This window comes from Scyliorhinus torazame, chromosome 21, assembly GCF_047496885.1.
Source record: "Scyliorhinus torazame isolate Kashiwa2021f chromosome 21, sScyTor2.1, whole genome shotgun sequence".
In the NCBI taxonomy this organism is placed as follows: Eukaryota; Metazoa; Chordata; class Chondrichthyes; order Carcharhiniformes; family Scyliorhinidae; genus Scyliorhinus; species Scyliorhinus torazame.
Window position 1 is genome coordinate 9321783 of NC_092727.1, and position 25871 is coordinate 9347653.

General features: G+C 47.1%; 2 protein-coding genes across 3 annotated transcripts in view; both read right to left on the reverse strand.

The window, feature by feature from the left end:
- The window catches only part of LOC140398151 (sodium channel regulatory subunit beta-2-like), a 30652-nt gene extending 27306 nt beyond the window's left edge, over nucleotides 1-3346 (reverse strand). The window contains exon 1 of one of the 2 annotated variants that reach the window (XM_072486470.1): nucleotides 2874-3337. In XM_072486470.1, the coding sequence (XP_072342571.1) occupies nucleotides 2874-2922 (49 nt within the window). In that variant the 5' untranslated portion in view covers nucleotides 2923-3337. Of the gene's footprint in view, nucleotides 1-2873 lie in introns of both variants that reach the window. The other variant, XM_072486471.1, reaches the window with a different exon arrangement.
- Nucleotides 3347-11708: 8362 nt separating this feature from the next.
- LOC140397946 (myelin protein P0-like) overlaps nucleotides 11709-25871 on the reverse strand; it is a 31647-nt gene continuing 17484 nt past the window's right edge. The window contains exons 3-8 of the mRNA XM_072486201.1: nucleotides 24571-24740; nucleotides 22173-22389; nucleotides 20902-21070; nucleotides 20760-20793; nucleotides 15972-16097; nucleotides 11709-12026 (exon numbers count right to left, since the gene is read on the reverse strand). Coding sequence (XP_072342302.1) covers nucleotides 12000-12026; nucleotides 15972-16097; nucleotides 20760-20793; nucleotides 20902-21070; nucleotides 22173-22389; nucleotides 24571-24740 — 743 coding nt within the window. The 3' untranslated portion in view covers nucleotides 11709-11999. The remainder of the gene's footprint in view (nucleotides 12027-15971; nucleotides 16098-20759; nucleotides 20794-20901; nucleotides 21071-22172; nucleotides 22390-24570; nucleotides 24741-25871) is intronic.

Here is a 25871-nt window from a genome sequence, read left to right on the forward strand (position 1 = left end):
CCCTCGAGTCTGCTCCGCCATTCAATGAGATCATGGCTGATCTTTGTGGACTCAGCTCCACTCTCCGGCCCGTACACCATATCCCCGAATCCCTTTATTCTTTAGAAAGGTATCTATCTTTTTCTTAAAAACGTTTAAAGAAGGAGCCTCAACTGCTTCACTGGGCAAAGAATTCCAGAGATTCACAACCCTTTGGGTGAAGAAGTTCCTCCTAAACTGGGTCCTAATTCTACTTCCCCTTGTTTTGAGGCTATGCCCCCTAGTTCTGCTTTCCCCGACCAGTGGAAACAACCTGCCCGCATCTATCCTATCTATTCCCGTCATAATTTTATATGTTTCAATAAGATCCCCCCTCATCCTTCTAAACTCCAATGAGTACAGTCCCAGTCTACTCAACCTCTCGTCATAATCTAATCCCCTCAACTCTGGGATCAACCTAGTGAATCTCCTCTGCACTCCCTCCAGTGCCAATATGTCCTTTCTCAGGTAAGGAGACCAAAGCTGAACACAATACTCCAGATGTGGCCTCACCAACACCTTATACTTGGAAACATATCGCTGTTCCTTCACTGTCGCTGGGTCAAAATCCTAAAAACTCCCTCCCTAACAGCACTGTGGGTGTACTTACACCACAGGGATTGCAGCTGGTTCAAGAAGGCAGCTCACCACCACCTTCTCAAAGGGCAATTGGGGATTGTCAATAAATGCTGGTCTGGCCAGCAATGCCCACATCCTGTAAATTAATTTAAAAATTAGGGAACCGATGAGACACTGGGCGGAATTCTCCGGATTTTTGGTGGCATGCCGTTCACATGAGCATTCCCACTGAAGCCCCCCCACCCTCCGGGAAACCCGCGGATGGGAGTGCGCTGGCAGCGGGAAAAGGGAATCACAATGGCTGGAGAATTCCCATCACTATTCCCACTGGCAGGTGGGTCAGTGACCTGGGGCGTCATTCTCCGCCGGCGGGAGTCTCCGTTTTGCCGGCGCCCGGGGGTTTCCCGATGGCGTGGGGGTGCCCCACAATGGGAAACCCCATTGACCGGCCGGTGTTACGGAGACTCCCGCCGGCCGGTCGGAGCAGAAATGTGGCAGGGCGGGTAGGAGAATTTCGCCCCAGGTTTGTGACAATTAGTGAAAGAACAGAGGAGAGATGAGGATAAATATTTAACGAAGGGACTTATCATCTGGAATGCGAGACCGGAAAGGGCAGTGAACATTTTTAACAGCTGCTTTCAAATGGGATTGGATATATAGTTCAAAAGAAAATAATCAGGGGTATGAGGAAAGAGGTGAGTGGAACTAATTGGATAATTATTTCAAAGAACCAGCATAGAAGCGATGGGTCAAATGGCCTTCTTCTGAACTGTAAGATTCTATAACAATCATTCGGTATGATAGGAATATGGGATTAGTCATTTTGGTCTCCATTCTTCTGTGTATCTCCTTTTTTGTTCACATTCTGCTGTGAGAATTGTGATTCCTCTCTCACTCCGTCTCGCAAGGCCCAATGCCATGGATGCTGGATACTCTCAACTCCAGAGTGGGCAGCACAGTAGCCTAGTGGATAGCACAATTGCTTCACAGCTCCAGGGTCCCAGGTTTGATTCCCGCTTGGGTCACTGTCTGCGCGGAGTCTGCACGTTCTCCCCGTGTGTGCGTGGGTTTCCTCCGGGTGCTCCGGTTTCCTCCCACAGTCCAAAGGTGTGCAAAATTGCACTTTGTGTCGAAAATGGCTCTTAGTGTTGGGTGGGGTTACTGGGTGATAGGGTGGAGGTGTGGGCGTGGGTAGGGTGCTCTTTCAAAAAAAGAGCCGGTGCAGACTCGATGGGCCGAATGGCCTCCTTCTGCACTGTAAATTCTATGAAAACCCCTTCTCCACGGAACTCTCCATCAGTCTCCAATCACTGAGTCAGCACCAGGCGTGATCCTTCCACAGGGGAATAGCCACCCTCCAGAATACTGGAGCAAGTTAGATAGGCGAGTGTGACAAGGGCTCTTTGTGGATTGCCCAGTGCACAGGTCGCCTCTCTTTCCTTCTTTCTATCACAAGCCCCCACTCCCTCCCTCCCAGGACCAGTTCTAAGGAAGAGTCGCAATCTGATACATTAACCTGTCTTTCTCTCTCTCTCTCTCTCTCTCAGACATTGACCAGATCTGGTGCCTGTTTCCAGCATTTTCACATTGACTGGAATTTGTATTTTTTAATCCCCCCCCCCCCGCCCCCCATTGAGAATTCTATCCACTCACACAAACAACCCCCGCCCCCCCTCTCCCAGTCCCACCCCGGAGGGAACATTAATTGGAGCCAGGCAAGTGGTCAGAACTGGGGAGGGGGGCAGATTCCTTTCCAACAGCAGCCGCCTGAAGTCTGTTTTCTTGAGGAAGGCGTAGTGAAGATTAGTGAGCAGGGATACAGCACATCTGAATGAAGAGGACACCGACTCAGCCTGTGGAGAGAGAGAGAGCTGACACTCCCTGGAAAATGTGTGTGCAGTAATAAAACACAATGAATAGCCTGGGAACGGGTCCACAAACAACAGCAAATCCAGATGATGTCTTCCCAAATATCAGCCTGTGTGTGGGTTAAAAAAAATGATGTGGGGGCAGCTAGCGTGAAGCTGGTCAGGAAATCCCAATTTGTCAAGCAGAGGGTCCTTCACACATTCAATAACAGGCAATCCAAGGTTTGATCCTTCTTCCCATTATTTACCCCCCCCCCCCCTGTAACATGAACGACAAATGTGGCAATCTCTGCATTTTCTCCGATTCAGTCTCGATTCCCTCTCTCTCCCTCTTCCCTCTACCTTTGTCTCCTTTTTCCATTTTCAACGAAAAATCTGGTTAAAAACACAGAAAGGCACCTTACTTACCCCAGCCGCTGGACAGAAAGGCCAGCCCCAGCCAGGCGGAATGTATCATTGCGAATCTGCCGGAGATGGAGAGAGCGGCGGAGGAGGAGGCGGCGAGGGCGGGGGGTGCTGGTCCTGGACCCTCTCCCAGGGCTGCCAGGCACGCTGAGCCAGGCTCTGACAATCCTGCAATGGGAAGGGGCTGGTTTTGTGCTGTGGTGGTAGTCTGGGCTGGGGGCGATTAGGGAGAGAAATGGATGGGGGTGGGGGCTGAGAACATTCACCAGGGTGAAGACCTGGAGCTGCTGCTTCTGAGAGGAAGCCCCTGTTACTGAGCACCAGAATTCCTTGCCCCTCCACATCCCTACCCCCTTATTTGGGCTGTGAGGGATAGGCAGGAAATTAGCCATTTAAAGTGCATTTTAGATGCCTCGCAGGTGAAGCTGGGCATTAAGGATGAGAAGAATGAGCTGATAGAGGGAGGTACAGAGCGGGTAGAGGAGATTCATGTGGAGCTGGCAGTGAGCATTAACAATTCATGAAGGCCGCACCGTCTCAACCTTGCCCCTTCCCCTGTAGTGACCCTCAGGTTGAATCAACACCAGTCCTCTCTCCCGTCAAAGGGGGCAGCAGCTGATGGTCATCTGGTACTATGGCAACTTACTTTTACAGTGAGCATAGCAGAATCCTCCATTCTGGAGTCCTAGCCCAGTGGCGGGTGGGGAGGTTACTCCCCTCCAACTCTAGGCCGTGAGGCCAGTTCTGAGCTATTTGCCTGCGTTCATCTAGACATGGCCTCACCACCCCTCCCAGATATAGGTCAACCTGGAGGAACAGAGATGAGTGTTCCTCCTCTTCGTAATAAATAAAAATAAATAATCTTTATTATTGTCACAAGTGGGCTTACATTAACACTGCAATGAAGTTACTGTGAAAAGCCCCTAGTCGCCACATTCCGGCACCTGTTCAGGTACATGGAGGGAGAATTCAGAATTCCATGACTACACATGGAGGGACGCATTGAGAGTGATGGGAGCCATGTGCAAGAATCCTCCCTCAGTTACTGTTCCGCTTTCCTTCGCTATCCTCGAGACTCTTTAGAGAGCCCATTGCCTTGACAGCATGGAGAGGCTAACCAAAGGAGTCCATGTCAGCCCTGACCATTACCCTGGGTGGATGGAAGTTTGGAAGTTGTCTGCCATCCACCAGCTGTGCCCCCTGGAGGCATTTACCCGCCTCCCTTCACCTCTGCTCTGACAGCAGCAGATGACAAATGGCACAGAATGAATGACAGCTCTGGGCCAGGCTGGGACTATGCTGTCTTGGGGCCCATGAGTCGAGGAGCGAACCTTCTGACATGTGGACTTCACCATAGGAAGAACACAACTGAGCACCAGGGACATCCAGTTGCCTCATAATTATTAGGGTGTCCCTTTAGTTGGCCACTTGCGCTGACCTTGAACTCCACCCATCCAAAAGACTTTCTGACGAATAGTGTGGTCAAGGTTAGATGTGAAAAACGGTGCACATCAGCTTCCATACTTAGTCGCCCATCTTCTACCCTTCCCCGTCACCCACCAACTTCTCCGCATAACCACCAACCCACCCAATAACACTCTTCCTCTCCCCATATCACCAATGAACCATTCCCCATTATCCTGGACCCTACCACACTGTGCCTCCACATGCCTTTCCAACTGTCAGAGCTGACATCCATTAAACAATCCTCATGCCTACACCCTGCACCCGCCTGTTATCCCGGCCACTTGTCTTGTTCCCTCTCAGGACACCCCCTTCCACCCACCTTGATGAGACTGTCACTGCCAGAGAATCCCCACAGTGCAGAAGGAGGCCATTTGGCCCATTGAGTCTGCACCAACCATCTGAAAGAGCACTATGCCTAGATCCACACCCCGCTCTATCCCCGAAACCATGCGCATTGATCACAGCCAATCCACCTAACCTGCACATCTTTGGACTGTGAGAGGAAACCGGAGCACCCGGAGGAAACCCACGCAGACACGGGGCGAACGTGCAGTCTCCGCACAGACAGTGACCCAAGGCTGGAATTGGTCCCTGGCGGGGTGAGGCAGCAGTGTGACCTATCAAACTGTCACAATGGGCCTGTTACCCACATCCACTAAGATTATGATTGTTTCCTCCTCTCACCAGTGTCCTGAGCTCACCTCCCAGGAGCCTAAAAACCCACACCCTCAAAGGCATTTTCCCTCACCACCCCCCACCATCTCTCCCCCGCCCCCTACCCCCCACATTCCACACACACACAAACTGCCCCACCACTTCCCCGGACACTCACTCCACCCTCGTCTCCCCTTAACCTGTCTCCCGTGTGCCCAGTTTGGGTGCAGCCTTTACTAAGGGCGCTCGAGTGAAACTATGCGGGGTACCCAAGAAGGCAAAAATAGCATCTGCTGCCCACAAGGTGGTGGAAGAGGGAGAACTTACCAGGTGCATGCTATTATATACAGTCATGAAAATAAACTGTCTAAATTCTCGCTGGTGGGGAAATGAATTTAGAGGATGAAATTAATTCAAGCGAGGTTGCCTTTTAATGAGCATGAAGATATGCTAATGTATGTAAATGTAGTCCCCTACATTGTTCGTCTTTAGCCCGCCTTGAAAGTCAGGAGAACAAAATTCCAATAGTTTATCCGTGTCAAGAAACTGACTTTGTGCCTTTCGCCAAATGAGGTGACCCTGCCCGTCAAGGATGCCATTGCTGGGGGGATTCTGCACCACTTGAGACGAAATGGCCTGTTTCAGTGTAAATACTGTATAAAATACATTTTGAAATGAAAATGGTTCACACTTGACTTGCCACTTGCCATGCTAAATTGCCCTTAGTGTCCAAAAAGGTTAGGAGGGGTTATTCGGTTACGGGGATAGGGTGGAAGTGAGGGCTTAAGTGGGTTGATGCAGACTCGATGGGCCAAATGGCCTCCTTCTGCACTGTATGTTCTATGTTCTATGTATTCAGTTGACTTTATTTATTAAAGCTTATAACCTAAACAATGATCTAATCCCTCGCACCCCATCTCTCTCCTTCCCCTATTTTCCCTCTCCCTTCCCCATCCTCTCTCCCTTTCCTCATCCCTTCTCCCTCCCTCCACCATTTCTCCTTCCCTCCCTCCTTATCCCTCTCCCTCTTTCCCTCTCCCTCCTCCATCGTGTTGCCCTATTAATTCTGTCAAAAATTCTCACACTTTTAAAAACCTCTATTGAATCCCCTCTTCACTTTCTTTGCTGCTAAGGAAATGGTCACAGTACCTCAAGTGTCAATAAACATTGAATACCTCGACTCCCTCCCTGTAAGTATAGTTTCCCACCCCTAGTTTTATTCTGGGTATCTGTGCTGTCTGCAGTCTGATATTTAATTTTGTTATAATAGCGACAGTGCATCATCTGTGGTCTTGCACAAATGTCATCGACATCTCGTTTATTGGTTCAATCTGTGTCCCATTTATAAAATCCAAAAGGTGTGGCTTTTTAATAGTTTGTCTACTATACAGGTACGTAGCCCACATGCCTGAAAGACTAGTAGATTGTATCAAACAGCTTGACCTTTCAACTGTTCGCAATCGACAGAATGCTGACTGTATTCATCAAGCTTGCAAAATTCAGAACACAATGTCTAATGTTAGATGAGATTCCACAATTTGACAGCATTCGCTGAACAATCCTGAGTGTACCAATAATTACACTAAAACTGATGTCATATTATCAGCTGGGCTTGATAGAAGCTACATATATTCATACACAAGGATCTATCATCTGCAGGCAAAAGGAACGTGTCCAGGCATTGATCCTTATTTGAATTAAACAAAAGTGTGAGACCAATAGTAGCCTGGTGCATTCTCCATGGCAACTCTTTGACCAATCAGAATTGGCTTGCTAACCAATCAGCACCCTTTCCTCATGCGGTATAAATTGTTGCTCTGTTGAAATGTGTCAGTTTTGCTTCTGTCCTGATGAGTTTAAGGTTTAAGGTGCGAGGTGCAAGGTTTAGAGGAGATGTACGAGGCAAGTTGTTTTACACAGAGGGTAGTGGGTGCCTGGAACTCGCTGCCGGAGGAGGTGGTGGAAGCAGGGACGATAGTGACGTTTAAGGGACATCTTGACAAATACATGAATAGGATGGGAATAGAGGGATACGGACCCCGGAAGTGTAGAAGATTTTAGTTTAAACAGGCAGCATGGTCGGCACAGGCTTGGAGGGCTGAAGGGCCTGTTCCTGTGTTGTACTTTTCTTTGTTCTTTGAGTGCAAACTGAAAAGTTCGACAACATGTCTCCTTTTTCAGCAATACTCAAGTTTATCTACAGGAGGGGCAGCATGGTGGCACAGTGGTTAGCACTGCTTTCTCACGGCGTCGAGGTCCCTGGTTCGATCCCAGCTCTGGGTCACTGTCCGTGTGGAGTTTGCACATTCTCCCCGTGTTTGCGTGGGTTTTGCTTCCACAACCCAAAGATGTGCAGGGTAGGTGGATTGGTCACGCTAAATTGCCCCTTAATTGGCAAAAATGAATTGGGTACTGTAAAAAAATTTTTTACAAGTTTATCTACAGGACTCATAACTTGAGATAAATATCTATTTAAACTCTTGGGTTTCTCTCTGTTCATGCATACACACCCTTCAGTATCTTTTCATTGACTGTCTACTTCCCAAAATGTTTGACCTCACCCATAAATCTGCATCTGCCACCTGCCTGCCAGTTCACTAATGCCTTTTACAATCCTTCTTACTTTTTGGTTTTGCTTTGTTCAATGTCATGGTCCCTATTCCAAATTCCAATCGTGTGTACACAGTGATGTGCCATCAATGAACAGAAGATGAGTAGTGAACGAAACTGAGGCTTTAATAAGCTAAACAGAAAGCCTCCTGGCCTCTGATCCCGAACTGAGGCAGGGCCGGAGGTCAGCCACCTTTATACCGAGCCCGAGGGGAGGCGGAGCCATCAGGCAGTGGTTTACCACAATACATGTAGTACAGTAACAGTTTACCACAATACATATAATATACTAACAGTGGTTTACCACACAAAGCAAGGGTACCCTGACTTGTCCCCTGGGGTGCAAGGCTCCCAGATTTTCCCCAGTAAATGGCAAGGGCAGCACGGTAGCATTGTGGATAGCACAATTGCTTCACAGCTCCAAGGTCCCAGGTTCGATTCCGGCTTGGGTCACTGTCTGTGCGGAATCTGCACATCCTCCCCGTGTGTGCGTGGGTTTCCTCCGGGTGCTCCGGTTTCCTCCCACAGTCCAAAGATGTGTAGGTTAGGTGGATCGGCCATGATAAATTGCCCTTAGTGTCCAAAATTGCCCTTAGTGTTGTGTGGGGTTACTGGGTTATGGGGATAGGGTGGAGGTGTTGATCTTGGGTAGGGTGCTCTTTCCAAGAGCCAATGCAGACTCGGTGGGCCGAATGGCCTCCTTCTGCACTGTAAGTTCTATGATATGATAAATGCAACATTAATTTGCCCCACTTTTTCTTCTCCTAAACCAGAAACATCAATCTTTGTTACGAGACTCCATACCAAAAGTCATCTGAAAAGTCCACATTCAACCTGGATTCCCTTTACCTAACCAAGCAGCTGCTTCTTAAAAAAATAACATACTAAATTTGGAAAACTTGCCTCACCTTTAACAAATCCACCCTCTGCGAACCATTTAATTTCTAGCTGGTCATTCTATTGATCTCAAATAATGGATGCAATGATTTGATTAGAGCTGACCGTGGACTCAGTAGTTAACTGATTTATCTGTTTTTGAACAAGAGCATTGCATTTATTATCCTCCAATCCCACCACACAATCACACATTTCGAGAGGAATTATGGCCCAACCGTCTCCAATTTCTTTCAACAGCCTCAGGTGTGTGGTCAGGGCCCAGTGAGTTCTACTCATTTTTTTTTCAAAACCATTTCCTTTTGTACAATTATAACTGAGGTTCCTTGTCTTTTTCTGCTGCACCTACACTCTCACTTCAACCGTCATTTGTAAAGATATTTTAATGGCTGGTGTATGCCGAGTAAGCTGCTGGTAGATACTGTGGGAGCCAGGTTGCTACAATTAGCTGTGTCATCACTTTGTCCGAGAGGCAGTGATGCTGTGCCGTTCGTTATTTAATGTCTCCTTTTGGAAAGATTGCAATGGGGGTGCCGGTGGGGCGGGGGGTGGGGGGTGATGATTTTCTTTCTCGCCGAGCAGGTTGTTGGTTCAAGCAACAATGCAGACGTTGAACACAAAATCTCGGCTGAATTTCCTAGTCCAGTACTGAGGGAGCACTTCAGTGTTGGAAGTGCCATCCTTTAGTTTTTTTCGAAATTCCCTGATGCAACGGGCATTTCTAGTAACGTTCTAATCGCGCTTGAACACAACAAATTACCCTTACCTCGGTGAACCAGATTGTTTTTTGTCAAATTTTCATAGAATTTACAGTGCAGAAGGAGGCCATTCAGCCCATCGAGTCTGCACCGGCTCTTGGAAAGAGCACCCTACCCTATCCCACACCTCCACCCTCGCCCCATAACCCAGTAACCCCACCCAATACTAAGGGCAATTTTGGACACTAAGGGCAATTTAGCATGGCCAATCCACCTAACCTGCACATCTTTGGACTGTGGGAGCACCCGGATGAAACCCACGCACACACAGGGAGAACGTGCAGACTCCGCACAGACAGTGACAAGCCGGGAATTGAACCTGGGACCCTGGAGCTGTGAAGCCATTGTGCTAACCACTATGCTACCGTGCTGCACTAGCCTAGCAAGTAATGGATGCTAGTTTAATGCATAATATTACTGGGGGGATGAACTTTCAAATCCCACCAACTGCAATGCTGGGATTTGAACCCATGCCCCCAGATGATTAACCTGGGTCTCTGAATCACTAGTCCAGTGACATTACCACTGTGGCACCACCTCTGCACAAGATATGAGATGAAGGTGGAAGATTGTATGGCACTATTTCAATGAAAGGCAGCGGGAATGATCCATGGTTTCCCGGCCAATATCTATCCTTCAAGCGACAGAACTCAATTGGCTGGAAAGAGCCTTGGGACATTCTGAGTCTGAGGAAAAGTGCTATATAAATGCAAATATTTTCAAGTTCTTACTGTAGAGGGGGGGAAAATCTGTGAAGAAAAGACCGTGAGGCAACCCTGATAATAATCCAAACAGATATGGAAAATCTAAAATAAAAACAGAACATGCTTAAAATACATGGCAGGTCCATCACACGAACCCGCTTCCCATCTATTGACTCCATCTGCACCTCGTGCTGCCTGGGGAAAGCGGGCAGCATAATCAAAGACCCCTCTTGTCGTGTTAATCACCCTGGCGTAACACGGACTGCAACTGAATGCAGTTGTACTTGAAAGTAGACTCCAAACTTTGATGTTAGTTCAATAAGCTTTATTGAACTTGTTAAGCAGTGCACACAGTTCGCTGTGGGTTTGACACTCTACTAATTTAAGCGTGCTTACTATAACTAACTAGACTAGACTAGCTCTGAGTCACGTGTAGAAGGTGCTGACTGATATATACACCCTAACTGTCACTACAGTTGTCACCAGTGGAAGAGGCAGAGTGTTGATGCCTCGTGTGTTTTATAGTGTGAGACCACCTTCTAGTGTTCTGCCTGGTGATTGGTTGTGTTCTGTCCTGTGTGTTGATTGGCTGTACTGGGTGTCTGTCACTGCCTGTCTGTATCTCATTATGTGCATAAGTGCATATCATGATATCTCCCACCTGGCTTACTCACTCTTCCAACTTCTCCCATTGATCAGAAGATACAAAAGTCTGAGGTCACGCACAACAGACTCAAAAACAGCTTCTTCCCCACTGTTACCAGACTCCTAAATGACTGACTTCATTAACATTACACCCCTGTATGCTTCACCCGATACCAGTGTTTATGTAGTTACATTGTGTACCTTGTGTTGCCCTATTATGTATTTTATTTTATTTCCTTTTCTTTTCATGTGCTTAATGATCTGTGGAGCTGCTCGCAGAAAAATACTTTTCACTGTACCTCGGTACACGTGACGATAAACAAATCCAATCCAGGTCAGGAAAACAGGGTTAACCTTTCAGATCTGTGCGTTTTCGTCATTCTGATAGAAGGTAATGATCTACAGCATTGACTCTTTCTCTCTCTCCTTTAGGTGCCACCAGACCTTCCGAATATTTCCAGCATTTTCTGTTTTTGTACCTGTTGTGGTTACTTCCTCTACGAGCTTTTGCACGCAGAGTAACATTAAGGTAAAGTTACCATAGTTCCAGATTACCATAGGCTGCTCCATGCCCTCCTAAAATGCACAACAGTTTGGTGAGCTGGCTGGTGGTGATTTAACCTGAGGATCACCACACCTCAGGCGAGGGGCAAGGTTGAGAAGGAGGGGCCGGTACGGGGATTGAATCCGCGCTGTTGGCCTCACTCTGTGTCGTGAACCAGTCGTCTAGCCAACAGAGCTGAACCAACCCCCAAGAGCACATAGAGTAAACAGTTCAGAACTACACTGTCCAACTGTGTTGAAGGGGCACAATCTTCATGAGTAATAGCAAGAACTTTGTTAGTTAGCAGGGACTCAATGGAACAGAAATTGAAAAGTGTCACTGAAACACATTTGACCTTAGGACTTAAAAAAAAGACATAAATAAAAACAAAAGAGGAATAAATTCATCACAAGGTTTCTCATTGGAAATTATATCCCTTTAGCTATAGAACTATCCCATTATATCCCTTTAGCTATCCCAGGAACTATAGAAATGGACAAAACATAGAAGGTTTATTCATTCACAGTTTTGAAACATTGAAATATAAAGTTGGACCCAGAAGTGACATTGTGCCCCTTAATGTGATAACACAGAACCAGTTTATTTTGAAAGGCCTGGAAAAAACTGACAGTTTAGGGAACCAGGGATGCGGAAGTAACGTCAGTCATTTCATTAAAACATATATCCAACATCGTCTTGAAGAATTGTCACTGTCGTTTTGATGTTAACAAAATGACGAATATAGCCTCAAAAAAATCCAATGATCCGCTGGATTCTAGAGAATCCACAGAGTGGGATCAACCACGTTCTCCAGAAATGGGATCACTGAGCACGATAGAACCAGGAACATCCTCTAATTTCCCATTCCTATGAACGAACGCTGGAGACAAAAGAGAGACGGAAAAACATTAGTTGCAAAACATGCTAGAATAAATGTCATATTCCCGGGCTATTTTTATGGGGTTTCCCGAATGGGCAGAATTGTTCACCTGGGAAAATCACCGCACTGCTCCATCACCTCCTAAAACAGGTGGATAAGTTTGCCCAGAGCATGATCCACAATAAGTAACAGCTATGCCTTATCCTAGGAACAGATTGGGAAGTAGTTCACAATTCATAGGGTGTAATAAAATCAGAACCCTTAATCTTGGAGACCGGACGGACCGCCCAACATCGACCCAGGCACCAGAAATGAGAACAACAAACCCAGCCCGACCGACCCTGCAAAGTCCTCCTTCCTGACATCTAGGGGCTTGTGCCAAAATTGGGAGAGCTGTCTCTGAGACTAGTCAAGCAACAGCCTGATATAGTCAGACTCACAGAATCATACCTTACAGACAATGTCCCAGACACCATTCCTGGGTATGTCCTGTCTCACTGGCAGGACAGACCTAGCAAAGGTGACGGCACAGTTGTATAGAGTCGGGAGGGAGTTGTCCTGGGAGTCCTCAACATCGACTCTGGACACCATGAAGTCTCATGGCTTCAGGTTAAACATGGGCAAGGAAACCTCCTGCTGATTACCACATACCGTCCACCATCAGCTGATGAATCAGTACTCCTCCATGTTGAACACTGCTTGGAGGAAGCATTGAGAGTGGCAAGGATGCAGAACATGCTCTGGGTGGGGGACCTCAATGTCCATCACCAAAAGTGGCTCGGTAGTACCACCACAGATCGACCTGGCCTGGTCCTAAAGGATATAACTGCTGGACAGGGACTGCAGCAGGTGGTGAGGGGTCCAACAAGAGGGAAAACATACTTGACCGCATCCTCACCAACCTGCCTGCTGCAGATGCATCTGTCCATGATTGTATCGGGAGATGTGACCATCACACAGTCCTTTTGGAGACAAAGTCCCATCTTCATATTGAGGGTACCCTCCATCATTTTGTGTGGCACTATCACAGTGCTAAATGGGATACCAGGTTAAAGTCCAACAGGTTTGTTTCGATGTCACTCGCTTTCGGAGCGCTGCTCCTTCCTCACCTGAGGAAAGGAGCAGCGCTCTGAAAGCTAGTGACATCGAAACAAACTTGTTGGACTTTAACCTGGTGTTGTAAGACTTCTTACTGTGCTCACCCCAGTCCAACGCCGGCACCTCCACTAAATGGGATAGACTTCGAACAGATCTAGCAAGTCCAGACTGGGCATCCATGAGGCGCTGAGGGCCATCAGCAGCAGCAGAACTGTATTCAACTACAATCTGCAATCTCATGCCCCAGCATATCTCCCACTCTACCATAACCACCCAGCCAGGGATCAACCCCGGTTCAATGAAGAGTGCAGGAGAGCGTGGCAGGAGCAACATCAGGCATACCGAGCAATGAGGTGTCGACCTGGTGAAGCTACAACACAGGACTACTTGTGTGCCAAACTAAGCTTAGCAGTAGCTGTGAATGGTGGTGGACAATTAAACAACTCGCTGGAGGAGGAGGCTCCACAGATATCCCCATCCTCAATGATGGAGGAGCCCAGCACATATGTGCAAAAGACAAGGCGAAAACCGTTTGCAACAATCTTCAGCCAGTAGTGCCGAATGGATGATCCATTTTGGTCCCCTCCAGAGGTCTCCAGCAACACAAATTTTAGTTTTTAGCCAGTACGATTCACTCCACTTGATATCAGGAATGGCTGAAGAACTGGATATTGCAAAGGCTATGTGCCCTGACAATATTCCAACAGTAACACTTGTGCTCCTGAACTTGCCGCACCCCTAGCCAAGCTATTCCAGTACAGCTAGAACACTGGCATCTACCTGGCAATGTGGAAAATTGCCCAGGTGTGTCCTGTACACAAGAAACAGGACAAATCCAACCCAGCCAATTACCACCCTGTCTGTCTACTCTCCATCATCAGCAAAGTGATGGAAGGAGTCATCAACAGTGCTATCAGGAGCTGGTTTAACTCAGGGCTAAATCGCTGGCTTTGAAAGCAGACCAAGGCAGGCCGGCAGCACGGTTCAATTCCAGTACCAGCCTCCCCGAACAGGCGCCGGAATGCGGCGACTAGGGGCTTTTCACAGTAACTTCATTTGAAGCTGAACTTGTGACAATAAGCGATTTTCATTTCATTTTCATCAAGCGGCACTTACTCAGCAATATCCTGCTTACAGATGCTCAGGTTGGGTTCCGCCAGGGTCACTCAGCTCCTGACTTCATCATAGCCTTGGTTCAAACATGGACAATAGAGCTGAATGCCAGAGGTGAGGTGAGAGTGACTGCCCTCTGCCCTTGACACCAAGGCAGCATTTGACTGAGTGTGGCATCAAGGAGCCCGAGCAAAACTGGAGTCAATGGGAATCTGGGGGGAAACTCGCTGCTGGTTGGGGTCATACCTGGCACAAAGGATGATGGTTAGGGCAGCACGGGGGCGCAGTGGGTTAGCCCTGCTGCCTCACGGCGCCGAGGTCCCAGGTTCGATCCCGGCTCTGGGTCACTGTCCATGTGGTGTTTGCACATTCTCTCCGTGTTTGCGTGGGTTTCGCCCCCACAACCCAAAGATGTGCAGGCTAGGTGGATTGGCCACGCTAAATTGTCCCTCAATTGGAAAAAAAAATGAATTGGGTTCTCTAAAATAAAAAAAACAAAACAAAGGATGATGGTCGTGATGGTTTGAGGTCAATCATCTCAGCTCCAGGACATCACTGCAGGAGTTGCTCAGGGTAGTGGCTTAGGTCCAACCAAGTAGGGATGTTCACAGATGACTGCACAATGTTCAGCACCATTCGCGACTCCTCAGATAATGAAGCAGCCCATGTCCAAATGCAGCAAGACCTGGACAATGTCCAGGCTCGGGCTGACAAGTGGCAAGTTACATCAAACAAGTGCCAGGCAATGACCAAGAGAGGATCTAAACATCGCCCGTTGACATTACCATTGCTGAATGCCCATAATCAACATCCTGGGGGTTACCATTGATCAGAAACTGATCTGGACTAGCCATATCAATACTATGGTAGCCAAAGCCAGTCAATGGCTAAGAATCCTGCAGCGTGTAACTCACATCCTGACCCCCCCAAGCCTGCCCATCATCTACAAGGATATCGCCCTAGAGAAACTGAGTGTCTTGCAGCTAATTCAGAGGGCATTTAAGAGTCAACCACATTGGTTTGGATGTGGAGTAACGTGTAGATCAGACCAGCAGAATCCCTTCCCGAAGGGCACTAGTGAAGCAGATGGGTTTTTGACAACATCAGACTTTTATTGAAATGCCGTGGTGGGATTCGAACCCTGTTTCCCCAGAGCATTAACTGGATCTCTTGATTACTAGGCAAGTGTCAATGCTATTGCACCACTGCCTCCCCTGACGAGATTTTAGGAAGTATTTAGTTGGCTGTAAAACACTTTGGGACACCTTGAATTCATGCAAATTAAATGCAAGATCTTCTTTCTATAGCGATCCACACATCCAAGTATCTGCTGAATGTAAGGTTGGCTGGGACTGTAACTAGGGCTGTCAGCTCTAGATGGCCATACTCCTGGAAGTATCGTCGAGTGAGCCCACCCGAACCCGATGGATGAATAGCAGTAAAAAAAAAACACTTGGATATACACTTGAGTTGCCATAGGTCACAGGGCTATGGACCAAGAGCTGGAATCACAGAATCATAGAATTTACAGTGCAGAAGGAGGCCATTCAGGTGGGATTAGACTGGATTTTACAGTTGGTACAGACACAAGTAGTTTCCTTCTGTGCCTTAGAACTTGTTGTGTTTCTGTGATTGGTCATTAACTGCGTATATCAGCTAGTTACACAGGCACTGTGCAATGTTACATACTTACTACATGCTGAAGTTGAAGTAATTGTTTCCCCACAATCTTACCATTGTTACATAAACTTCTTCTTCACCGGTCTTTGCTTCCTTCATTCTCTTTTCTTTCTTGCCGTTAGTTTCTCTGTCAATCTGGAACTGGTGGCTGCTGGTCACCGTGACGTAACGGTCTGTGTCCTGATCGTTAGTGAACATGTTAGTTGAATGAAGTGTAATTGGCTAGCTTCCCTACATTCCCTTTCTAGTTGAATTCTTCCCAATCCCCTCTTGTGTTTCCCCAATGCTCGGTTGAGTCCAGGTCGCGTGGGATGTGACACTCTGGACCGGGCCCCATCATTGATCTGCTACGGTCGAATGAGAGCCGCAGAACTGACACGTGAGCCCGTCAGAGGAACATCAGCTGTTGTCTCTGCCCTTACGCTAGTGATTCCTTCTGGAGGATACCTGCCAGTAGCAGGCTCAGCTGTTATTCCCCGGTGCTATAACTTGCCAGCATTCATTGTTTAGATTCCGAAGTGAGGAATGATTGCTTCTCTGGGATATCGAAAACTGCCAGCACCTGTGGCCCAGGCCTTTCAGGAGAGGGCAAAACTGAAGCAATGAAACAAATCTGAATAACAATTGTCTCCAACACAACACAACAGTTGAAGAAGCCAAACTAAGTATGATTAACAGGTAATTCTCAAACATTATTGGAATAGAAGCAGACAGCAAATTTAATGATCACATCACCGCATCAAAAGTAGTCAGGACAAGAAAATCCCTTTAGGTTAATAAAACGCATCTCTCCAGCACCACTAACCCTCCGATATATTCTCATTCCAACAACCCCACTATTCCCATTGAAGCTTGTCCTTCCCGTAACTCCCTGTTGCCAAATGCAGTCCCCAGAATCTCTGCAATCCTGCCTAGCAGATCATTACAAACAATTCTCACTTTAAATAACTTCAACTTCAGTGCACATTCATTTTTAAAAAATAAATTTAGAGTACCCAATTCTTTTTTTCCAATTAAGAATCAATTCAGCGTGGCCAATTCACATCTTTTTGGGTTGTGGGCGTGAGACCCACGCAGACACGGGGAGAATGTGCAAACTGCACGTGGACAGTGACCCAGGGCTGGGATTGAACCCGGGTCCTCAGCGCCGTGAGGCAGCAGTGCTGACCACTGGGCCACCGTGCCATCCTAATACTCATTCATTTAGATGTAGAACGCCGGGCCCTGCTAACCCTAAATTTACTCAAAGCAATATCCATTATGTATAATGTTCTGTGATGTGGAGATGCCGGCGTTGGACTGGGGTGGGCACAGTAAGAAGTTTTACAACACCAGGTTAAAGTCCAACAGGTTTGTATCGAATCACTAGCTTTCGGAGCGCAGCTCCTTCCTCAGGTGAATCCTGATGAAGGCAGTGATGAGGCGGACTCCGAGGAGGCAGAGACTGCATTGGGACTATACCACCTCCTTCTGGACAGGAGAACCAGTTGGCAGAAAGGTGAGGGCGAGTGCAGCAGAGCTTAGGAGAGGCTGAGGAGGAGACAGAGTGGAAACCAACATAACGGGCGTAGGAAGGGGTCAGGCCCACCCCAGGAGAGGGGCCACCACCCTAGCGGGTAAGCTGGTACCAGGAGGTATGAGTGAAGGGGGGGGGTGGAGGAGACCATCTGCCACCAGGGAGAGAGCGCCTGGTAAGGGGGGTGGGGGGTGGAATGGGGGGGGGGGGGGAAACGAGGGAGGCAGACTTGGGGGTATAGGGGGGAAACAGTGGGATGGGGAATCAGAAAGAGGGGGAAGGGCTCTACACTGGCTTCAACAAGCCACGCATGGAAATGGGGACCAAGATGGCACCACAAGCAGCCACTTTGGAGGGTCCCGGATCAAAGGGAAACTCCGGAATGCAGGGGTTCACCCACGTGACGTAGACACTGTTGGCGGCCATGTTGGGTGGCCCCTGGACAAAGGGAAACCCCGGAGCGCAGGGTCCCGACCTCATGGTGAGAGCGGCGACCGTGGCCATTTTGGGTGTCCCCCTAACGAAGGGAAACCCTGGAGTGAAGGGGCACGTCCCCCAGGTAAGTAATAATAATTACTGGCTCTCGTCCCATTACAAGAATGGTACATCTGTCCCACCTATCCTTTTATTACCTGCAATCGGCCCTTCTCCCTCAGGTGTGTCTCCTGCAGGAAGACTATGTCGGCTTCCATACTTTTCAGGCGGGCAAAGACTCTAGACATTTTCATTGGGCCATTAAGTGCCCTGATGTTCCAGGTGACTATTCTGATGGTGTGTTTTTGTGTCCCCCCCTCTCCTGCGGGATGGACCATACTCCTGCTCTCCCTAGCGGGGAGGGCACAGACGGTCAAGATGAACGTGTTGCCCAGGTTCCTCTTCCTCATCATGGACATCTTCAACCTCTCCCTCCTCTGTTCTGAGGTACCCACCTACTTCAAGAAGACCACCATCATACCGTGCGAAAGAAGAGCCAGGCAACGTGCCTCACCGACTACCATCCTGTGGCCTTGAATACTATCATTATGAAGTGTTTCGAAAGGTTGGTCATGAGACACAACTTCATACTCCCAGAATGCCTTGGTCCACTGCAATTTGCATACTGCCACAACCGGTCCACAGCAGATGCTATCTCCCTGGCCCTACACCCATCCCTGGAGCATCTCAACAACAAGGACTCCTACGTCAAACTCCTATTCATTGACTACAGCTCTGCCTTCAACACCATAATTCCAGCCAACCTCACATCAAAACTCCAAAACCTAGCACTTGGCTCCTCACTCTGCAACTGGATCCTCGACTTCTTGACCCACAGAGCACAATCAGTAAGGATAAACAACAGGGTGGCACGGTGCACAGTGGTTAGCACTGTTGCTTCACAGCTCCAGGGTCCCAGGTTCAATTCCCGGCTTGGGTCACTGTGTGTGTGGAGTCTGCCCATTCTCCCGTGTCTGCGTGGGTTTCCTCCGGGTGCTCCGCTTTCCTCCCACAGTCCAAAGATGCATATTAGGTGGATCTGTCATGCTAAATTGCCCTGTAGTGTCCAAAAGTTAGGAGGGATTACGGGGATAGGGTGGAGGTGTGGGATTAGGTAGGGCGCTCATTCAGGGGCCAGTGTCATCTCCATGGACAGAATGGCCTCCTTCTGCACTGTAAATTCTATCTACCTCATCCACAATAGTCCTCATTACCAGGACCCTCAAGGTTGTGTACTTAGCCCCTTACTATACTCCCTATACACATACGACTATGTGGCAAAATTTGACTTCAACTCCATCTACAAGTTTGCTGATGCCACAACTGTAGTGGGTCGACTCTCAAACAATAATAGATGGAGTACCAGGAGGAACCTAGTTGTGTGGTGTAACAACAACAATCTCACCCTCAATGTCAGCAAAACTAAGGAGCTGGTCATTGACTTCAGGAAGCAAAGTACTGTACACACCCCTGTCAGCATCAACGGGGCCGAGGTGGAGATTGTTGACAGCTTCAAATTTCTAGGTGTGCACATCACCAACAATCTGTCCTGTCCACCCACGTTGACGCTACGACCAAGAAAGCACAACTGCGCCTATACTTCCGCAAAGACAGGGCTCTCCGACAGGAACGAAAGGCCCCAGGCCAAAATGGGGGCTGGCCAAGGCTGGGCCGGCCAGTACAGGGAGGGGCACCAACCTCCCACCCCCCTCCACCACCCTCCAGGTGGAAATGTCCATGTCAATCGGCAGATCAACAGAACCAGGTACAGGACCTAGAGCTGGGCCGGGCAGGCACAAGCAAATAAAACTAAATAGAACAACACCCCAAAGGAACACCTAAAACAAGAGGGAGGGAAGAACTATACATAGGTAATTACATTATAATCACCTTTTGTAAACTATATATTCTAATAAAAATATTTCAAAATAACAAAAAAGGGGGAGGGACCCTAGGGAGTTGGTGTTTTGGGGGATTACTTCCAATATTGAGCATTTGTAAATTCTATCTGGTCGACACATATTTGTTTACTTTGTATTGTATAAATTAGGCAAATTGGTAGATGAATGTTAGGCGAATTGGACATTCTGAATTCTCCCCCTATGTACCCAAACAGGCAGTGTGGCGACTAGGGGATTTTCGCAGTAACTTCATTGCAGTGTCAATGTAAGTCTACTTGTGACACTAATAAAGATTATTATCTGATGATTAAATGAAAAACTTTAATAACAACATTTATTTAAAATAAGAGTGATAATATTTAAAAACAGAGTTGTCTTCTCTGAGGACGGGAAAGAAGCTGAAACATCAGGCGAGCCAGCGTTTTGAAGATGTTCAGCCAGAGTCTGAAGGGGTTTTAACAGGAGCCAGACGCCTGTTCTGTAAAGCAAAAATTACCTTGGCCATGCTGATTTTAAGCTGAATTGAGAGCTGTGTGATTGTATTAACGACATCTAGATGCTGGATGAAACTTGCGAACATGCAAGTAGCGATGGACCAGTAAGGATCGTCTGCTCCATGAACTTGTTCACCTCATACAATAAAACGTAATGAGCCCGGGTTCTCCCTAATCTATTTTTGTATTGAACAAACTGTCAACTGGGACACAGTCTATTCCCTACATTATACTATACGTATGTTCTATGTGCTATAAACCTGTTTCAGAACACCCTTACAGTTACAGTGGGAAAGTATGTCTTTGGTTGCTGTCCCTCTAGCGATTAAGGATCTCTGGAAGAACATTCAATCCACATTGACCTGGAGCTGACAATTGATGCTAAAAGTTTTAGTGACTGAGAAAATGACTGAATATTTAATATTTTAGATTTTAAAGTCTGCATGAAAACCCTTACCTCAGAATCTTCAAGCCCATCAAGGTAGTTCCTTCTGTTTATTGATCACAGAGAATGAGGGAGAGAGTTCAGAATTATTCATTGTGTGTAAAGGAAGATGACAACAAAAATGATTTAAATTCTTCCTCCTCAATGTGCGTACCTTTGAGTCCTTGGTGTTGCGTTTATTGAACGTTTCTTCCAGACGCTTACAAGGATAATAAACAGTGCAATAAAGAAGGTGAAAATCCCCACTGTTGCATATATGGTAATGTTGTTTGGAAATGTTTCTGCTAACCCAGGTAGCTTGCGAGACCTCGAATCTTTGGCATCTAAAGGAATGGAAATACTCAGATAAAGAAAATCTCTGCCTCACCGTGCCGCCGCCCCCCCCCCCCCCCCGCACCCCCCCCCCCTCAAAATCCCCCCAAAAACAGCAATTTCACAAAAGAAACAAGTCAGTCACTGCTCAGTAGAAATCTCACCAATGGCTATCGATTCAATCTCTGCCCCCAGGCTTAATAATAATAATAATAATAAGCATGGAATCTAGGCCGACACATCAGTTCAGTATTGAAGGAATGCTGTAAACCCACTGGTGCCAGCTTTTGAATGAGACGCTAAACCTCATCATTCATGTGACTGTCAAACGGTTAACATTACTCAGAGGAGATCAAAATGTCCTGGTCAAGGCTTATCACCTGATCAAAGCCACCAAACCAGAGTATTGGTCTCAATAATTTAATCACTGTTTGTGGGAAATAGTATGAAAATTGACTGCTCTGTCTTTATCAACATAACATCAATGAGCGCACTAGAAAGGAATTTACTGATTGACAAGCACCTTGGGATGTCTTAAAGGTATAAAAAGTTATTTAAATGCATATTCATTCTTATTTCATTTAATTTTCTGGCAGTCTCATTAATACAAAGATAGCTTTCTCTTCATGGCCTCACCCATTAACTGCATGTACCCGAACCTGGGAAATGCTGTGCAGAAAATTGCAACCATTAATTTATTTGATGGGGTTATCACAAGCAAGAGTAGAACAGTTCTGCTTAGTTTTAAAAATAAATTTAGAGTACCCAATTCATTTTTTCCAATTAAGGGGCAATTTAGCGTGGCCAATCCACCTACCCTGTACATCTTTGGGTTGTGGGGGTGAGCCCCACGTAAACACGGGGAGAATGTGCAAACTCCACACGGACAGTGACCCAGAGCCAGGATTGAACCTGGGACCTCGGCGCCGTGAGACATCAATGTTAATTACTGCGCCATTGTGCTACCCTCAGTTCTACATAGTTAATCACTTCATCCCAGTTTACTCACAGCATTGAGTTCAACTCTACATATTGCACACATGACATTCCAATTCATTCCCTGATCCCAGTGGGTCAAATTCCTGTACATTCACTCCCAATGTACCGACGTACCTTTGCACAAGACCATCAGAGTAATTCTGCTTGTATAGATGTTGTTTGAAAACCTGGGGATCCGCATATCACATGTGAAATAACCGTAGTCACTGCATCCCACTTCGGTTATGAGAATGGAACCATTGTTTTTCCGGATGTCACCCACCCACTGCAGCCTCAGGGAGAATTTACTATTTTGCTCGACCACACTGTGGTTTTGATAGTGAAAGAAAATCTGTGTTGGAATCAAGAAGGAAAGTAATTGAAGAGAAAGCACAGGGTTAGATACAGAGTAAAGCTCCCTCTACACTGTCCCCATCAAACACTCCCAGGACAGGTACAGCACAGGGTTAGATACAGAGTAAAGCCCCCTCTACACTGTCCCCATCAAACACTCCCAGGACAGGTACAGCACGGGGTTAGATACAGAGTAAAGCTCCCTCTACACTGTCCCCATTAAGCACTCCCAGGACAGGTACAGCACGGGGTTAGATACAGAGTAAAGCTCCCTCTACACTGTCCCCATCAAACACTCCCAGGACAGGTACAGCACGGGGTTAGATACAGAGTAAAGCTCCCTCTACACTGTCCCCATCAAACACTACCAGGACAGGTACAGCACGGGGTTAGATACAGAGTAAAGCTCCCTCTACACTGTCCCCATCAAACACTCCCAGGACAGGTACAGCACCAGGTTAGATACAGAGTAAAGCTCCCTCTACACTGTCCCCATCAAACACTCACAGGACAGGGACAGCACCGGGTTAGATACAGAGTAAAGCTCCCTTTACACTGTCCCCATCAAACACTCCCAGGACAGTGACAGCACGGGGTTAGGTACAGAGTGTTATAACCCCCACAAGGACCACGTGGAAACCATTGTTGATCTGCTCATAGGACTCGTGAAGAACAAGCTTCCCAGATAGGGGTGGAGGCCACCAAGCTGGACCTCATTACAAACATAGATAAAAACTGGCCCAAAGTGGGGCCTTGTTGTGTTAGTTCTCCCGGCAAGAACTGGAGTTGGAGCGAGTTACTGCCATGAGCAGAATATTGTATATAGTGAAATAAATATCTGTTCAATTCCACTGGATTCCTCAAGTTACGAAACAGAGTAAAACTCCCTTTATACCGTCCCCATGAAACGCTCCCAGGGCAGATGCAGCGTGGGTTAGATACAGAATAAAACTCCCTCCACATCAGCCCTATAAAAAAACCCCGGGAAGGTGTGGATTACACCTTTGAAAAACTCCAGCAAGTTAGTTAAACATAATTTTGCCTTCAGAAATCCATGTGGACTCTCCTTAATTAACCTACATTCGTCCATGTGGCTATTAATTCTGACCAGAATGGTAGATTCTAGAAGTTTCTCCACCACCCAAAGTTAAACTAACTGGTTTGTAGTTTGGGCTTATCCTCACTCACTTTTCTGAACAAGAGTGTAATGTTTGCAATTTTCTAACCCTTTGGCACCACCCCTGGGTCCAAGGAAGTCTGAAAAATTATGGCCAGTACCTGTGCAACTTTCTCTCTTATTTCCCCCAGTATTACTGAATGCATTTCATTCGATACTGTTGCCTTGCCGAATTTTAAGTTCAGACAGCCTATCATAGAATCATAGAATCCTTACAGTGCAGAAAGAGACCATTCAGTCCATTGAGTCTACACTGACCTTCTGAAAGAGCATCCTTACTAGGCCCACTCCCCCCACCCTATCCCTGTAACCCCATCACCCCACCTAACCTTTGGATACTAAGGGGCAATTTAGCATGACCAAACCTGCACATCTTTGGACCGTGGGAGGAAACTGGAGCACCCGGAGGAAACCCATGCAGACACAGGGAGAACTCCACACAGATAGTCATCCAAGGCTGGAATTGAACCTGCGTCGTTGGTGCTGTGAGGCAACAGTGCTAACCACTGTGCCACCATGCCTCTCCCCCCTATATCCTATCAATTTTAAACCCTTCCAGTCAATGAATTCCCACCTCTTTCAACATGGCCTGGGTAGCATCTCCTTCCTTGGTAAAGGCAAATGTAAAATATTAATTTAACACCACACTCTGCCTCCATGTGTAAATCACCTTTTTGCTCCCTGATCGACCCCACTCTTCCTTCCATCACAATTTTACTCTTTATATGCTTATAGAAAACTTTGGGATTCCCTTTCCTATAGCTGAAAGCCCCTAACCCTAAACTTACTCTCGGTACCTTTTGAGATATCCCATAATCAGAACGGTCACCCAGTCATTTACCCCCATTTACAATGTGCTTTGGTGCAGAAAATCCTGGAGATGGTCAAAACTCTGGCCAAAAACGTCCCCCTGGTTTTGAGTCAAAGACAGGAGGGTCAGACACTGAATGGTGGAGTGCAGCCACTGAGGATCAAGTCAGAGCACTGGAACAGGTCACTCACCAAGTCCTCTTCAGCGTCACTGTGAGGGGTGTAGGACCATTCGAGCTTGATGTCGTGCAACTGAGTGTCCACGTGGTATTGAAGATTGCAGTCCAGCCGGAGTTCCATTCCCTCATTCACAACCAAGGAGTTGGGAGTGAAGACACCAATAGGTAAGATTAAGCAGATATCTGTGGAGTAGGAGCAAAAGGCCAATGCTGGTAGGTTGGTAGAAGGCTCAGTACTTGTGTTGGCAAGCCAGGCCCTGTTTATCTATCCAATCTCTATATAAATGATCCAAACACCTTGATTAGATTCCAGACTGTAACTCACTGTTGGCTACATGTAATCCTATTTATACACTGCCCAATTCCCACGATTCAATTTTGGGTATCAGATACCCGTCGTTTCCCAGCACAAGTCAAACTCTGTCACTGGCATCTAATATGCATCAATATTAATTACAGGCCAATGCAATGGTAACTGAATTGGTGCCGGCACAATAACCACATGTGTGCAGTGCCCAGCATATATATCAAAAAAAGCAGTGGTCACTGGGGGACACAACTGCACACTTCCCGCTGTCTGAAAACACCAGCTTATCTCTGATTTCCATCCCTTGGCCAGTTAGGTAACTGTGCTATCACTGACTCCCCCTTTCATCCCATGCGCTTTATGTTTTTCTAACAAGCTTATTACATGGCACTTTATCAAACAACATTTTTCATAAGTTCATAAGATATGGAGCAGAATTAGGCCATTCAGTCTGCCCCGCCATTCTATCATGGCTGATATGTTTCTCATCTGTTACCTACAATGCTACAGGTCAAGAGCTGGATTGCGAAATCAGCCAGAGCATCACCTCCCTAGAACACATGACCTCGGACCAGAAAACAGCAATTTAGCCTCCCGAGCCGAACACCCTCAATGTGATCGTGGCTGATCCCATCCTGGCCTCAACTCCACCGTCCTGCCCGTTCTCCATAACCCTTCAACCCATTACCGATTAAAAATCTGTCCAACTCCTCCTTAAATTTACTCACTGTCCCAGCATCCACCGCACTCTGGGGTAGCAAATTCCACAGATTCACAATCCTTTGCGAGAAGAAGTTTTCCCTCAAATCTGTTTTAAATTTGCTACCTCTTATTCTAGGATTATGACCTCTCGTTTTAGAATATCCCACAAGAGGAAGCATCCGCTCCACATCTACTTTACCCGTACCTTTTAGCATCTTGTATAGATCTCCCCTCATTCTCCTAAACTCTAGAGAGTATCGGCCTAAACTGTTCAATCTCTCCTCATACGACAAACCCCTCATCTC